The 15,380-nt window shown below is 34.1% G+C and overlaps 1 protein-coding gene across 9 annotated transcripts in view; it reads right to left on the bottom strand.

The window, feature by feature from the left end:
* Positions 1-6,369: 6,369 nt before the first annotated feature.
* FZD3 (frizzled class receptor 3) overlaps positions 6,370-15,380 on the bottom strand; it is a 76,340-nt gene continuing 67,329 nt past the window's right edge. For 6 of the 9 annotated variants that reach the window (XR_010159233.1, XM_528098.8, XM_001166266.7 and 3 more), the window contains one exon: positions 6,370-14,254. Coding sequence is in view for 5 of the 9 variants with exons in the window: in XM_528098.8 (XP_528098.1) it covers positions 14,041-14,254 (214 nt within the window). In the remaining 4 variants the exon portion in view is untranslated. The remainder of the gene's footprint in view (positions 14,255-15,380) is intronic. The other 3 variants (XR_010159231.1, XR_010159234.1, XR_010159232.1) reach the window with 2 other exon arrangements.

The raw sequence follows: 15,380 nt of genomic DNA, 5'->3' as shown, positions 1-15,380 counted from the left end.
TCCAGTTCTGTAGCTCAGAAGTCTTGACGTGGGTCTCACTGCCTTAAACTCATGTCTGTGGTTCCTTTCTGGAGACATTCAGGAAGGATTAATACCTTTGCTCATTCTGGTTGTTGGCAGAGTTTAGTTCCTTGCAGTTGCAGGACTGAGAGCCCTATTTTCTTGTTGGCTGTCAGCTGAAAGCCATTCCCAGCTTTGAAAGGCTGCCTGCATTCCTTAGCTCATGGCTTCTTTCCTCCATCTTTAAAGCCAGTGACCTTGGGTTAAGTCCTTCCAATGCTGAATCTTTCTTAGCCTTCTTCCATTGTCACATCTCTCTCTGACCACAGCTGGGAAAAGTTCTCTTCTTTTAAGGAATGATGTGATTAGATAGAGCCTCCATGGGTAATACAGGATAATCTCCCCATTTTAAGATCAGCAACCTTAATCACATCTGCAAAGTCCCTTTTGCCATATAAGGTAAGGTATTCTCAGGTTCTGGGGATCAGGGAGTGGACATCTTTAAGAGGCCATTCTTCTGCCACACTCGGAGTAGGAGTGCTGAGCAATTTGACTTCTGAATTATTGCTCCTGGGGAGCTTAGAGTAAGTGGGGGATTGGGAACAGGGAGAATGTGAGGGCTATTTTCTAAAGCATATTAGCAGTGTCTCGTTTTCACTGAGAACACCCAATTAGGAGGGCCAAGTAAGAATCGAAAAATTCCCGGGTAAGATACTTTTACCAAGAGTCTCTTCAAAACAAATGCTAATTGTTTCTTTAAAATTAACAGAAAGGAAAGGCAGCTAGAAAATGAATGGGGCATTAATCAGAGAATTTTAGAAGGGACCTAGAGATCATTTTAATTTACCAAAAAATGTTGCTACACTTTTAAATTGTAGATTTACATGCAGTTTAAAGAATACCCATACCCAGTTTTCCCCAATGGTTACTATGATATCAAAACCAGGAAATTGGTATAATCTATATTAATCAGATTTCACTGGTTTATATGCACTCATTTGGGTGTGTGTATATACAATTCTGTGCAATTTTATCACATGCAGATTTGTGTGACCACCACCAGTCAAGATACAGAACAGTTTAGTAATTTTAAAAGTGGGCTCTTTGAGCTCAAAGAGTTCTGTCTAGGTGCTTCAAGGGATGCTGTAATGGAGGGGGGCTAAGAAGAGCTGGGCCAAGTAAGTGGAATTCAGGGACCTTACATTCCTTTTAAACAAAAGGGTGCTTTTATCTATTTTATGTACTGAGACTACATATACTATTTTATTTGATGAAGGATCCCATAGCTAAAAACCATTGGCTTAGTCCAATACTTCCATTTTGCAGATGAAGAAACTGTGCACATATGTACCTCTGTGCTCCAGCACACACATTGATTAATCCTCAACTGGCGAATGACCGGCATTTGCCCAAGTTAGCCAATGATCAACATAAAACACTCAAAAATACCCTCCTCCCTTCCCTCAGAGGCGAACCTTAAATTTAGCAACAATCATTTAGGATATTTTTCCATCTTAATTAAGTCTTTGGTATATCTTAAATTGTCAGGAGATTAGGGACTTTATTTTGTTCACTGCCTGGCACATAGTAGATAATCAGTGCCTCAGGGAAATATTTGACTTTAGTTGACAAATATTAGAGTTTGGACAATTAATGAATATGTATATATACATATTTCATCACATAAATGGCTAGACCCTTCAATGGTTAGAGGGAGATGATTGTAAAAAAGGGCTCCTGTTTTTCTAAATAAACTTAGAATTAACAGTGGTGTATAGAATATAATGTACAATGCAATCTTCACTGATTTTACAGCATCTGGAGATGAGTGTTCAGTTGTCTGGAAGACTTTAAGAGGAATATTCACAACTGGAGTATTTCGGAGAACTAGGGTCTGACAGGATGCCATAGGAGAACTGAAGAATAGGAATTGCAGAATAGGACATATTTTGCCTGCAGAGATTTGGAGGAAACAGGATGCCTTTTTTTCAAATGTCTACTTCTCTGATAGAATTATTGTATATCTGTAGAATAGCATCAATGAGTGAAGGTACAATTTCCACTCAATAAATGGAAAGTCTTTTGTAACAATTAGAGTTGTCTCAAAATGAAATGGAAGGCCAAACAAAAAAACAAAAACAAAAATATAAAATAAAATAAAAATGAAATGGAAGGCTTTACATAGTGAGCTTCCTGCTACTGAAATCATTCAAGCAGAGGGTTATAAAGGATGGTGTTTTGAAGAAGGTCTGCAGCAGGTTAAGCTGGACTTTAGGATTTCTAAGGTCTCCCAACAAAAGACTGTGTGATCCAGGCAAGACATATGCTAATATATACTACTAATAGTTTAAATCCTCTTCTGCCTTCCTGTGCATGAAAATAAATCACCTGATAGTTTATTTGCTTATATGGGTAGGATTTATTGGGAAATTGATATAAATACAATACTTTAATGTATTTAACAGATATTTATTGAGCCTCTAATATGTGTCGAATAGTGTAATGTGCTGAAGATATAACAATGAACAGAGATGGGTTTTATCTGTATTGACAAAACAAGTATGAGAAAAAAGGGATATAATATAGGATGGTGTGTGTTTATTTCTATGTGGCAGATTCCTATGATTCCTACATTATCATATGAAAAACTTATAATATGAAAACATTTAAAAATGCAGTGCAGTAGTGTTAAATAGACTGTTTAAAGGGTCTGGAAGACGACAAAGAAAATTATAATTAATCAGGTACTAATGACAGAAAAGAGAATTATTTAATTTTATTAAAAATCTCCAATTTATAACCAAAATATACAACCACTACATTTAAAATCAGTTTGTACACTCACAGTTAAAGTGCTAAGAAAAAACATTTACAAAAACTGACATCAGTCTACTGTAAACAAAATAAATCTACAAGAGCAGAGTGCAAAGCACATCAGCGAATGTGAAATTCCCAGTTCATGCTCTAACCAAGTGCACTTGCCCTGTACATCCCAACAACAGCAACTTTTCCACTCATTTGGAAGTGAACAATTTTAATAAACATATAAAAAAGAAACATGAAGAACTAATGCCACAAAATACAAGTCTTTAGCATAAACACTTTCTAATTAGATGTTTATATGATAAATCAACATTAGACATTTAGAATCACCTCAGCAATTTGATTCAGAATAAAGTTTGGAAAACTACACTGCTAAGTGCCAGCTATTTAAAAATGACATATTTTTTAGAATAATGAAAAGGAATACTTTTTCTACCTTTATAGCTCTTGAAAAATTGTAACAGTAAAATGGGGAAAGACTTTTTTTTTTTTTTTTAACAAGCATGGATAGTATTCATCTGTAAATGTAGTATCAATGAGAAGGAGCTGGAAGACAGACCTAGCTGTCCGTCAGGTAGAACGAGGGTGAAGGAGATCTAGGATACTTCAGGCATTGCCCTTGAACTTAAAAAACAGGATCAGCAGGCCCTGACTTCATAAGGCCCATAAATACAAACGACTAGCTCCCTTTCTCAAGGTCACTGAAAATATACAGCAGTTTCAGACATCACATGGGTTTGGGCAAAGGCGGCAGATTTCCAAGCTAGGTCACTTTATGGTATCTCTTGCCTCAAAATAGTCCCATCAACACTAATTTAAATTATTTCCACTTTTGTTTTAAAGCTTAAGATTCTACTCACTGACATTAATTTGAGCTAACAGCAACGTGTTTGCTTTTAATGCAGATTTCTCTTTAAGAGAGATAAAAGGGCTATAGTCACTAACACTTTAATATAAATTAGTTAAAGCAAATTTCTAACACTTGAGATAGGTTATATTTTGGAAGTACTGATAAGTATGACTAGGGGATAGAAGGCAGGTAGGGAAGTTTTGGAGAATGCAGCATTTGAGGAATAGGTCACATGAAGAGGGTATCATGAGCATATTGCCTAGGAAGAAGTGTACCAAGCAATTATTGAGAGATCAAAGTAACCTTTCTCCACTATAAAAATTTATCCAAAACCAAGACACCTGGAGTACCTCTATGGGGTGTACTAGATTAGCTTTTGTTGGCTAATCTTTTACCCTTATTATTCATAATATTATTTATATGATGAGATGTAGTCTGAATTTGGAACAACTCTTTTTACAACCTATTAAATCACAAAATTGGGGATTTCCTGTATAGGAGTTTCATATTTTTTATATGATCTTCAACTCATATACTTTTATAATGAAATAAAGGTAAAAATAAAATCCTTAAATGGCATTTTATGGCAAATTTGTTTACTACACCACATAGCAGTATTCATTAATTTAGAATGCCTACCAAGAGGATAACATTCCAGTTGCCAAAATTTGAGTCCACATTAGATGTGAGGGGGAAAATTATTTTGCCTCTAAATGATACTTACAGATGAACCCTTTTATACTAGGTTTGCACGAACCTAATACATAACAATATCTCAGATTATAAAAGCTTTACGCACAGATTTAGTGAAAGTCTTATGTAACATATATACTTCCAAAAGGTATTTGCTTCAATTATGAAGTCATTTTGATAAAACACTTTTAAAAACTGGGAAATTTAACAACAAAATAAAGGATAACTTTTTTTAAGGAGAATTTTCTTGATAAGATTTGTGGTTATCTGTAGAGTCTCCTTCATAAAGCCTCTGATATATTGATAGGGTTAGGATGAGAAGTTAACATACCTATTCTAAAACATCTTTTAAAGTTTGGTTCCTTCTTGAATATATCTATTATGAAATTGCTAGCATCTGATCATTTTTGACCAATAAAACCAGCAATTTCAGATAGTTCAGAATAATACTGTATTATCCAACTATGACCATGTAGCAAAAACCTCCTTGTCCTGACTCTAAGAGAGAACAGCTGATCTACAGGAGGAGAGATCCACATGCCGAGATGACCGCGATAATCTAACAACACTGTAAAAAGTTAAGAAAACAAGATAAAACAGAAAAGCCTCAAAAAACACCTCACATTAAATAAATATGAATCTTGGGTATCACAAATTACAGAGAGTGAAATAACTCATAATTACTATTAATTATGATACATTTACATAAATAATCCCCAAATTCACTATCGGATTAAAATACAAAAAAGTATTTTTTTGGTAAAGTATTTTAATTTTGATGAAACAGCTTCCATTGTTCTATTAAATAACAAGATAAGATAATTTAATCGTTTCTGAGTTGTCAAACTTCTCTTTCTGGGGCTAGAGGAAAGGATGGTGGGTGGTATCAATATCAATCTTTACTATGCCAAAGTAAATGTCTAAACCAGCCATTCCTTCATATATGTGATACTTTTACACTTCAATGAGAAAATAAAACACAAAAATACAATTTGACATTTGAAAATAAAAGCAGAAAAGTTGTTGGAAGTTGGGGTTAAAGACGTGAAATGGGGTGATTCTAGGGAAGTTAAATATTATAAAAAGATGAATGATACAAAATTTGGATTCAGTCTAACTCACAGCTAAGGTAGAAATAGCACCTGATGGCAAGAGAATGTCCAGACTAATATTTTCACATTGGGGAGTCCCATATATGATTTTTAAAATTTTAAGTTCATATAAAAAGAAAATAGAGTATTTTTAAGTGTACATTCACCTCAGCTCAATGTAAAGAACTACTGTGTTGATCTTGTCTCAGAAATATAGAATTATTTCACATTAAATGTTTCTGCTGACAAGATGAGTTCAGGGAAAAATTATCTGAGGCAGGGATAAAGGAAGACATTTGTAAATTTCCTTTTAAAAATGGAGAATGGGAGGAGTAGAGAAATAGGAAAATGGTGGATGGCTAAACATAAAGTAAATCACTCTAGGATTACTTGCTTTATCTTACAGAATATCCCATTATCAAAACCCAGAAAATATTAAATGAAATATTTGAATCTCAGATTCAATTTAACAAATGTGATCACAAAGACTTGCAGAGGCAGAGAACTAAAAACGAACCTTTTTTTTTTTTTTTTTGGTAGGCAATCGAAATAACATAATAATACAGGCATCTCTGAATGAGAAAGGCTGGGCATCTAATATAATTTCTGAAAGCCAGGACAGTTACATGATCCAGTGAAATGACATAAGACAAGGAATAAATGTAGCTAAAGAATCACACCAGAAACCAGTATACCTTCCTATATCAACTTTCCACTATTCTCTACTCATCAGATCCTAACCCAACACCCAGATTTGAACCAGTGTTCAAAAGATTGATATGAGCTAATGTAGACAATCAGAGCAAACACAATGATTTTCAAAGGTAACAGGAACTTCCTTGGCCTAGTGCACAGAGAACATTTAATCTACCAGAGAACTCTGCGGAGATATGGAACTAATGCAATCTCTACTTCTTTTTTTTTTTTTTTTTTTTTTTTTTTGAGATAGAGTCTCGCTCCATTGCCCAGGCTGGAGTGCAGCGGTGCGATCTCAGCTCACTGCAAGCTCCGCCTCCCGGGTTCACGCCATTCTCCTGCCTCAGCCTCTCGAGTGGCTGGGACTACAGGTGCCCGCCACCATGCCCGGCTAATTTTTTTGTGTTTTTAGTAGAGACAGGGTTTCACCATGTTAGCCAGGACGGTCTTGATCTCCTGACCTCGTGATGCGCCCGCCTCGGCCTCCCAAAGTGTTGGGATTACAGGTGTGAGCCACTGCGCCTGGCTAATTTTTGTATTTTTAGTACAGAAGGGGATTTGCCATGTTGATCAGGCTGGTCTCAAACTCCTGACCTCAAGTGATCTGCCCACCTCGGCCTCCCAAAGTGCTGGGATTACAGGCGTGAGCCACTGCGTCTGGCCTCAATCTCTACATGGTATCAGATGACAATTAAGGAATTTTTCCAGAAACATTTTCTGTATAGCCAGAAAAAAATTAAAAATAACAAGCCACATTGATCTCTAATAATATTTCAAATGAAGACATTCACTTGCCCATGGCAATCTGGCAACTATATTTATGTAATAAACCTAAGAATGCAGTTTAAGAATAATTACTGAACAAAAAATTTTCAATCAACTCCTCTGAATTTTCTTTTACATTTTATAATTATTTTAATATTGGTAAATTGAATTGCTTTTAAATTAGCCATACGAACCATTGCTTTGTTCACTAATTTGATCTTGAATACATTTTGTGTAAATTTTAGGCTAACTAGCTATATTCATATTTAAGAGAACAAAGACCACAAAACGTTATGTCATTCTTTTCTATGTATCAATTTAAGGTGCTTATATTGGTGCTTAAGAAGACTTTCCCATTTAAAAAAGCCATGTCCAATATTTATAACTTTCTTTCATTTTTATTATCTGTAATATAATTTTCCTTCTTTAAAATTACTTAAAATCACTAATGGAAAAACAGTTGATAAAATATCTGAATCCCATCAATTTACATGTAAATGACGTTAATAATACAGGTTGATCTAGTAAAATAATACAAGTTGATCTAGTTCATGGGATGAATAAGAAGAATAAAAATGAGACCAAAATAATGATTATAAAATGGTCAAATGAGAACCAAATGAGAGCTGGGCGGAATTTTAGACGCTACCTAAACTAATTCTCTTGTTCCCTAGAGAATGAGAAAAATGGAGGCACCATGAGACAAAATGCCTTATCCAAAGTTACACAGCTAACTGCAAAAGAGAGGCAAGAGTAGAAGTCAAGTTTCTTGACTCAAAATCCTATTGTATTTTTTAAAATAAAATAATACATTTTTACTAATCATTAAAAAAATCCTGCCAATTTAGAAAATAGATTTTTTTGTTTAATTTTAGACTCCAGGATAGAAAATAGAAATTATTAAGCTCTAAGTTAAAAAAAAAAAAACCAATAAGCACAACACAAAGAAATATCTGCAATTTAGCATATACAAACAAGCTGACTTATACAACAAAAAACCGTAAAGCTACAATAATAATAAAGTAATCCATCCTACTCCAGGAATATGATAAAATATCAACCTTAAAAAAACTTTAAAAACTAACTTTACTAGTTAATGGTAATTAGCAAAATAATGAAACAGTGAATCTTCAAAATCTGAATTATTTCAAGGTAAAAAACATTTTTAATCTTTATTGGGAAAAACTGGTGACAGTGACCAATAAAACGAGCATAAAGTATAAGCAACGCTTTCACACCAACAAAAAAATTCAAGAAAGAATTTCCTGAGGCAGATGATGATTTAAAAAGTAATCTGAAGGAAATTATCCTTCAATGCATTTCAACAGATTGAACTACTGTGTCTTATAGGAAGTAAGTAATGTAGTGGTTTGGTGTTTGACTAAAATATAAGTGAAAACTTTCTTTTATATTTATGGCAACAGAATTTTACTTTCTAATTAGAGATCACAGAATAAAAAACATGTTTAACTCATATTAAATCTTTATATATTAAATCTTTATAAATCAACCAAATAGAAATGTCTACAAGGATGGCTGGTTCTGGGTAGACTTCAACATTTTCATTCTTAGAAGACTTGGATCCTGAGAGAAAATTGTAATCCTATATCAATTTGATGACTAAAGAAGCACAGGATTAAGATTAAATTAGTAAAAAACCCAGGAGACTGATTACAATCAGACGGAAGGCATGTGATACCTAGTCTTCCTACTCCTTTCCCAAATTCATCTAATCGGAACAAAAGAAGGAGAGAAGAGAATTAAATTATGAAGAGATGCCAATACAATTATTTTCATATAAAATAGGTCAAAATTATATAAGAATAATGTGTAAGATTATACAGCTACTAGGAAATACAGCTGAATTAAATGTAAACATTTTTTCTTAATCAGCTGTAAAACGACATAAAAGCATTGAAAAGAATCATGAGTTCCTTTGTAAATCTAGGTTCCATAAAAATGCTATCCTTTGTGAGTGAAGAATGGAGAAAAAAATCCTTACTTCACATACTTCAAAAAAATTATAAATGTGTACAAACAATTCTCATAGTGTGATGACTTAAAATTTAAAGTTTTGCCATGATGAAAACCAACAAGTGAATCACTTTTTCAAAACTTGTTCTCAATCAGAAAGAATGAGGTACATAAAAGCCAAAAAGTCAAAGACAAAGAACATTATAGGGTCTACATTCTTCTTCATATATATTTTTTTTATAATTTAAGTCAAGCTAATGTACTTATACAATTTCATATAAAAGGAAAAATAAAATGAATATCCCCAAATTTGTTCTACAAATTCAACTACATAAAATTTGAGTGCATACTCTGGTATAACACATATTAAAGAACCAATACAATTTAAGAGCATAACCTACTTTTTAAAGGTTAATTGGATGACCGATTTAAAGACTGTACCAAATGAACACTGGTCTAATTGCCTATTTTGTTGTTATTGCTAAAAAGAAATACTAATGAAGACTGTAACCTTGTTTTCTACAGCCCCCCCAAATTCTAACAAAACCAAATGGTATCAGTAGAACAATTTATGGATCAGGCATGGTGGCTCATGCTTGTAATCCCAGTGCTTTAGGAGGCCAGGAGTTCAAGACCAGCCTGGTCAACATAGTGAGACTCATCTCTACAAAAAATTAAAAAAATTAAAATTAAGCCGGGTGCAGTGACTCATGCCTGTAATCCTAGCACTTTGGGAGGCTGAGGTGGGCGGATCACTTGAGGTCAGGAGTTTGAGACCAACATGGCAAAACTCCTGGCCAACATGGCAAAACTCCATCTCCACTAAAAATACAAAAACTAGCTGGATGTGGTGGCACGCACCTGTAGTCCCAGTTACTCGGGAGGCTGAGGCAGAAGAATCACTTGAACCCGGGAGGTGGAGGTTGCAGTGAGCTGAGATTGTGCCACTGCACTCCAGCCTGGGCAACAAAGCCAGACTCCGTCTCAAAAAAAGAAAAAAAAAATTAAAATTAGCCAGGTGTAGTGGTGCATGCCTACAGTCTTAGCTACTTGGGAGGCTGAAGCTGGAGGACTGCTTGAGCCTAGGAGTTCAAGGTTATAATGAACTATGATTATGCCACTGCTCTCCAGGCTGTGTGACAGAGCAAGACCCTGTCTCTATAAAAAAAACATTTAAGTAGAATAATTTATGGGTTACAGAGCATTATAATAAATACTATTTCATTTGATCCTTACAATATCCAGTGAGGGAGGCTAAAACCAAAAATTACCTTATCCACATTTTACATTGAAGAAACAAAGACTCAGAGAAATAAAATGACCAGCCCAGTTGACATCATGAGTCTTAAAATTCCAATCCCAGGGGAATTTTCATTACACCAGACTATGTAAGTCATCCAAATATGGTAATATGTAAATGTACCTTTGGCATGTCAAAAAGCAATATAAATATCATAATGAAATTTTGGTATGTTAATATTTTCTAAGCTCCAGCAAATGATTCACTAATTTATATAAAAAAATTAAGTGGTTCCTTTCATTTCACAGAGATATAGCCTAAACTAAGATGGGTACAGTTTATTTTCAGCTATTATCACAAAGAAACTGATGAGGTAGGTTAAAATGTAGTAAATTTTTCTAATTTGAAGATATTCTTAGAATTTTTATAAATCTGCTCTAAGAGCAGCAGAAAAAGAAAGGTTGATTTGAAGATTCATTTACCCAGCTGGTCCACAAAGATCTAACAGCATAAGACTAAAAGGAGTCTAATTACTCACTTCTAAGAATCACTGTTCATCTTCTAAAATTAATTAAAAGGATTGGTACATGTCTGTACATATATTTCTTTAATTATAATAGTGATATGGACTGTTATCTATGCAAAATATGTTTCATTTGGTGTACTTTACATATTTATTACCTGCCACATATTATTCTGGTAAAGCAGAGACTTCATTTCACATAGGTTATAGATCTTTCAAATTTCTTTGATGTGAGACTCAGTACTAGGGTAAAAGCAAGTTGTGTGACATGAATTGTTCATTTAAATATTTATTGAAAAACTGTGTATGAATCCCTGTGCCAGCTGAGTTATTAACCAATTGTTCTTTGAAACAAACTGTTTTGAGTTTAATATTATCTTAGATCTTTTGTCTAGTTACTGAATAAAACAATGTTGCTGAAATCAAAGTACTTTTTGAAAACCTTTTGATAATATATTAACATGTTAGAGAGAACTATTATTTTCTCAGTTGTCAACTGAAAAAAGAAAACACTAAACATTATCATATGCCAATCAAAGTTAAACATATGGTAGGAAAACTGTCCAGACTTATTCAGATTGGTTTAAGCTAGTTAGACTTAAAACTGCTGCCCAAACTAAATACTGTTGTTTAAAACCATGGATTAATAATATTACATAAATTTTGTGGGACAAAATTAAGATACTTACTGAAACTAACTGAAAAGTCAATATAGTATTCCCTACATACCCACAATTAATTTAATAGAGAAAATACAAATGATTATCTAAAAATCTAGAAGCACAAAGTTAAGATTTTCATAGTGATGTTCACTTAACTGTCTATACTTGGCCCACTTGTAAAAGAAAACCAATTAACATTTTGGCAGTTGATAATATAATGCAGATGGCAATGGATGACAACATCTTCGAGCCCAAACTGGTACCTTCTATTTTAACTTATTTTTGTTTGTGAATGTTTGTTTTAGTTCTCTCATGCTGTTTGCAGGAGAGATTCTCAGACAAAAGCTTCATGAATTATTGATAAATAAGTTGTTATATGTTTGGCTTTCAGAGAAAATGTTTACTAATTGTCAGTTATGAGGGAATTCAGACCTGCCTGCTTTGAGCATTAACTCCAGCTCCAAGGAGAAAGGCAATGAACACAGAGAAAAATGAAAAACATTTTGGGCCAAATATTCAAATATCTCTCATGAAGAATAAGTCATATTATCATACATGTACTTTGAAATATATAACATAATAGACAAATTATTACTATCAGAAAACTGACTTTGCTGCCTGATGAGAAAATTCTTTTTCAACACCTAATTTCTTGGCAGTTTTTGTTTTAAAGGGTAAGAAAGTAAGTATACATGAATTCAACACACGTCAAGGAATGTACTATAGCAGTCCTCACACCTCTTAAATCCACAATAACCTAATCCCTTATCATTCATAATGCTTTACAGTTTTCAAAGAGCTTTCACATAATTTTTTTCACTTGATCTTAATCTGACAGCTTTGTGAGGTAGGTAGAGTACGTATTTATCTTCTGTCTTCATTTACAAACAAGGGAACTGAGGCTCGGAGAGTTAAATTGTTAAAGGTCATAAACTATAATAGCGTAAGGCAGAGCCAGGCCTCTTCAGAGTCTAGAATAATTCTTCAAAGTATGATTCTTGGATTACCTGCGTAAGAATCACCTGCGGTATTTTTATAACTACAGATTTTAAAGTCCTATCACTTTGGCCTTACTGAGTAAGTCTCTCTAGGAGTAGAGCCCAGAATTTGGCATCAGGTGCAGAACAACTGAATATTAGATAATGATATAAAAGCGAAAGACTGAATCCATGTGGATGTTCATGTGATATATGATGCCATCAGATCATCAGGGGCAAGTTAAAGTAGTGAGTTTCAAGCCAGGCTGCAGATTAGAATCACCTGGAACGCTTTTTTTTTTTTTTTTTTTAAGAAAGCTACCAATTCTTATTTGTATGAGAGGAAGGTGTTAGGCATCTGAAGTAACCCAAGTGATTCTTATCTGCAGTCAGGGTTGAGGACCCTTGTTTAAATATGCTTTTTACATAATACATCAAGCATGTTCCAGCATTTTTCTTTCTCTTCTGATTGATTTCATGCCTAATAAGGTTTACAGTTTATATTGTAAATTATTTAAACATTATCAGATAAACATTTTTACTTGATTTTTTAAAGATTAAATGATATTCATACTAAGACTAACTAATCATGCTTCATTTAGCTACAACAATTTTCAAATACTCAAATCAATCACCACTTTGGACTGAGGTTATATATATTTCAGTTGTAAACAAGAATGATCCAGAATCTGAAAATAAGGGTGTGGGGCAAAAGCTGTAGCCTACTGGCTATTGGGCAAGGCAAGTGCAGACAATCAACTCACTATAGGAGGGCCTGGAAGCCAAAGTCTGGTGGCTTTGGCAAGATCACATCTCACTGTAGAAAAATACAACAATGAATACAGAGAAAATGTTTTGCCATTTTGTAATTGTGGTTACCTTATAATGTATGATGTTTATCTTATTACATGCCTCCACAAAGCAAATTTTGAACATTAAGTTCTCTATGAATCAATACTATTACATGGGAAAAGATGGCTACAAATTAAAATTTTTCCATCATGCATATGGATAAGTTATAAAAACACAGCCAGAAAAAGTAATATTTACAAAAGTTATAAAAACAGCACAATTATAGGGGAAACAATGCCCATCTCTTTATTCCACTGCTAATCCAAACCCTGAATATCTCTGCATGAAGATTATTTCGATAGAATTTTAAGAGAATCTTTCATAGACTAATCAAATTCTTCTGTTGCACTTTTATTCTACTAGCTAAAATACCCTTGCTGATTTATTAAATTCTCCTACAGTTTAAAAACACAGTTCTTTTTTCACTTAGTGGAAATAAAACTACAAAGTCCTACTGTTCATCTGAGAAGTAAACCTTGCATAGAAAATTTCTTTAATTCTGAAATTGTTTTATTAACTGAGCTACCAGAATGTTATCTCACAACTAGTTTATAGTATATGAAAGTTCACTACAAAGCAGTCACCACACATTTAGGATTTTTCTAAATATAAAATGAGTGGGTTTATAAAAATGCTTACCAGACAAATAGTTATCTCTTCATAACCTAGAAAGATGAATTATTTTTGTGATGATAGAATTCTTAGTGTTTTGGATGCCTTGATGTTCCAAGTTTGATGCAATATAAAAAAGCAAACATTTACCTTTCCAGTGGACACAATCTGTACTTGACTGAAAGCATGTTAACAGTGAGTTACAGCTATCAGTCATGCAAAAGGCAAAGAATAAAATCTGCTTTTTAAACAGCACAAGGTTTCCACCTTAGACAAGACAAATTAAGCACTGGTTCCATCTTCTTCAATAACCCGATTCATGCTGGTGCCATGTGTGATATGAGTCATGGGATTATTACTGAGATCCCTGATGCTGCTATGTCGTGACTGTTCATTGAGCCGATGAGAACTACTATGCCTGGAGTGATCTGTTAGTCGTGACATGCTGCCATGAGGTAGTCTCTCCTCCATTCCTCTGTAACTGCAGGGCGTGTACCTGTCATGAGAGTTTATTTTGAAGTGGGTAACAGAACACACTAGAAAATATAATAACACTAATAATTTTCATAAAAATGCCTCAGTAAGGGAAATTATTAGGAAACCAACCATGAGAAAGTAATAACCAACTTTTGATTGCTTAACTTCGTTAACACTGTAGAATTATTGACATGGCCAACAAAAGAGAAGAGATAATCCAATCAGAATTAAGGTTCCATTCTCTGCAAAAGGACAGAAGCTAAGATTAAATAAGGCTGACCGATTTGAAGCTGCACTCGATATGGATACCTTTCTCATTCAAAGGAGTTTTGAATGGGGTGGGTTCAGGGAGAGGGGTAACAACAAATAGAAGAAATGTAGCATTGCCTCTGGCAGCCAAGAAGAGTGGTTATAATCAGTAGAGGGGTACATTCAAATTTTATTAAAAGACTCTGACTGGAAGAGGGAGAATATGAAATCAGAGGAGAAATTGGAGTAACCTAAAAAAAAAAAATGAATAAACTGGCAAGCAATGATGACAGTATGTGCCGAAAGCTGCTTTCCAGATAGCCCAGTTAACAACTGAATTAAATACCTGTAAATTATCTTAATTACTTCTCATCAGGGCTTGAGGCTGTGAAGATGCTCCTTCATGGAAGCTACATCTGCTTGGAAGTTACATCCTAACACTCTGTAACCTATATTCTGGCTAAAGCAAATTCTTTGTACCTTCAGCTCTAGACCCAGCTTGGAGTATGTGAGCTGGGCTCCTCTGCTAACTGCAGGCTATCTCCTCTGCACTTATCTTGAAAAGCAGCAGTGGGGCTGTTAAATTTTCTTTTGTTGCAGTCCTGACTCACTGAGCTTTGCCATGAGGAATGAGATTAGCTCTAGGCCAGTCAAGGTCAGGAAAATCAATTATGACTTTTTTATTAGGCCTTTGCTTATGGAGCTAGCATGCTACTTATCAATGATTCTGGCTTTATAGCGTGCTCTTTCAAGGTAAGGACCATATTTTATCTTTTAATCCCTAGTGCCTCAAGAAGTATTTGTCTAAAATACTTTTTGTTTATACTTAACACCTATACATATGCCATTCTGTAAAAGTATTTGATTTAGGATAATAAACCTCAAAGAAAACTTAG

Source organism: Pan troglodytes, chromosome 7 (genome assembly GCF_028858775.2).
Source record: "Pan troglodytes isolate AG18354 chromosome 7, NHGRI_mPanTro3-v2.0_pri, whole genome shotgun sequence".
Classification (NCBI taxonomy): Eukaryota; Metazoa; Chordata; class Mammalia; order Primates; family Hominidae; genus Pan; species Pan troglodytes.
The sequence above is the reverse complement of the archived record's forward strand: the minus strand, read 5'-3'. Positions and strand labels throughout refer to the sequence as shown.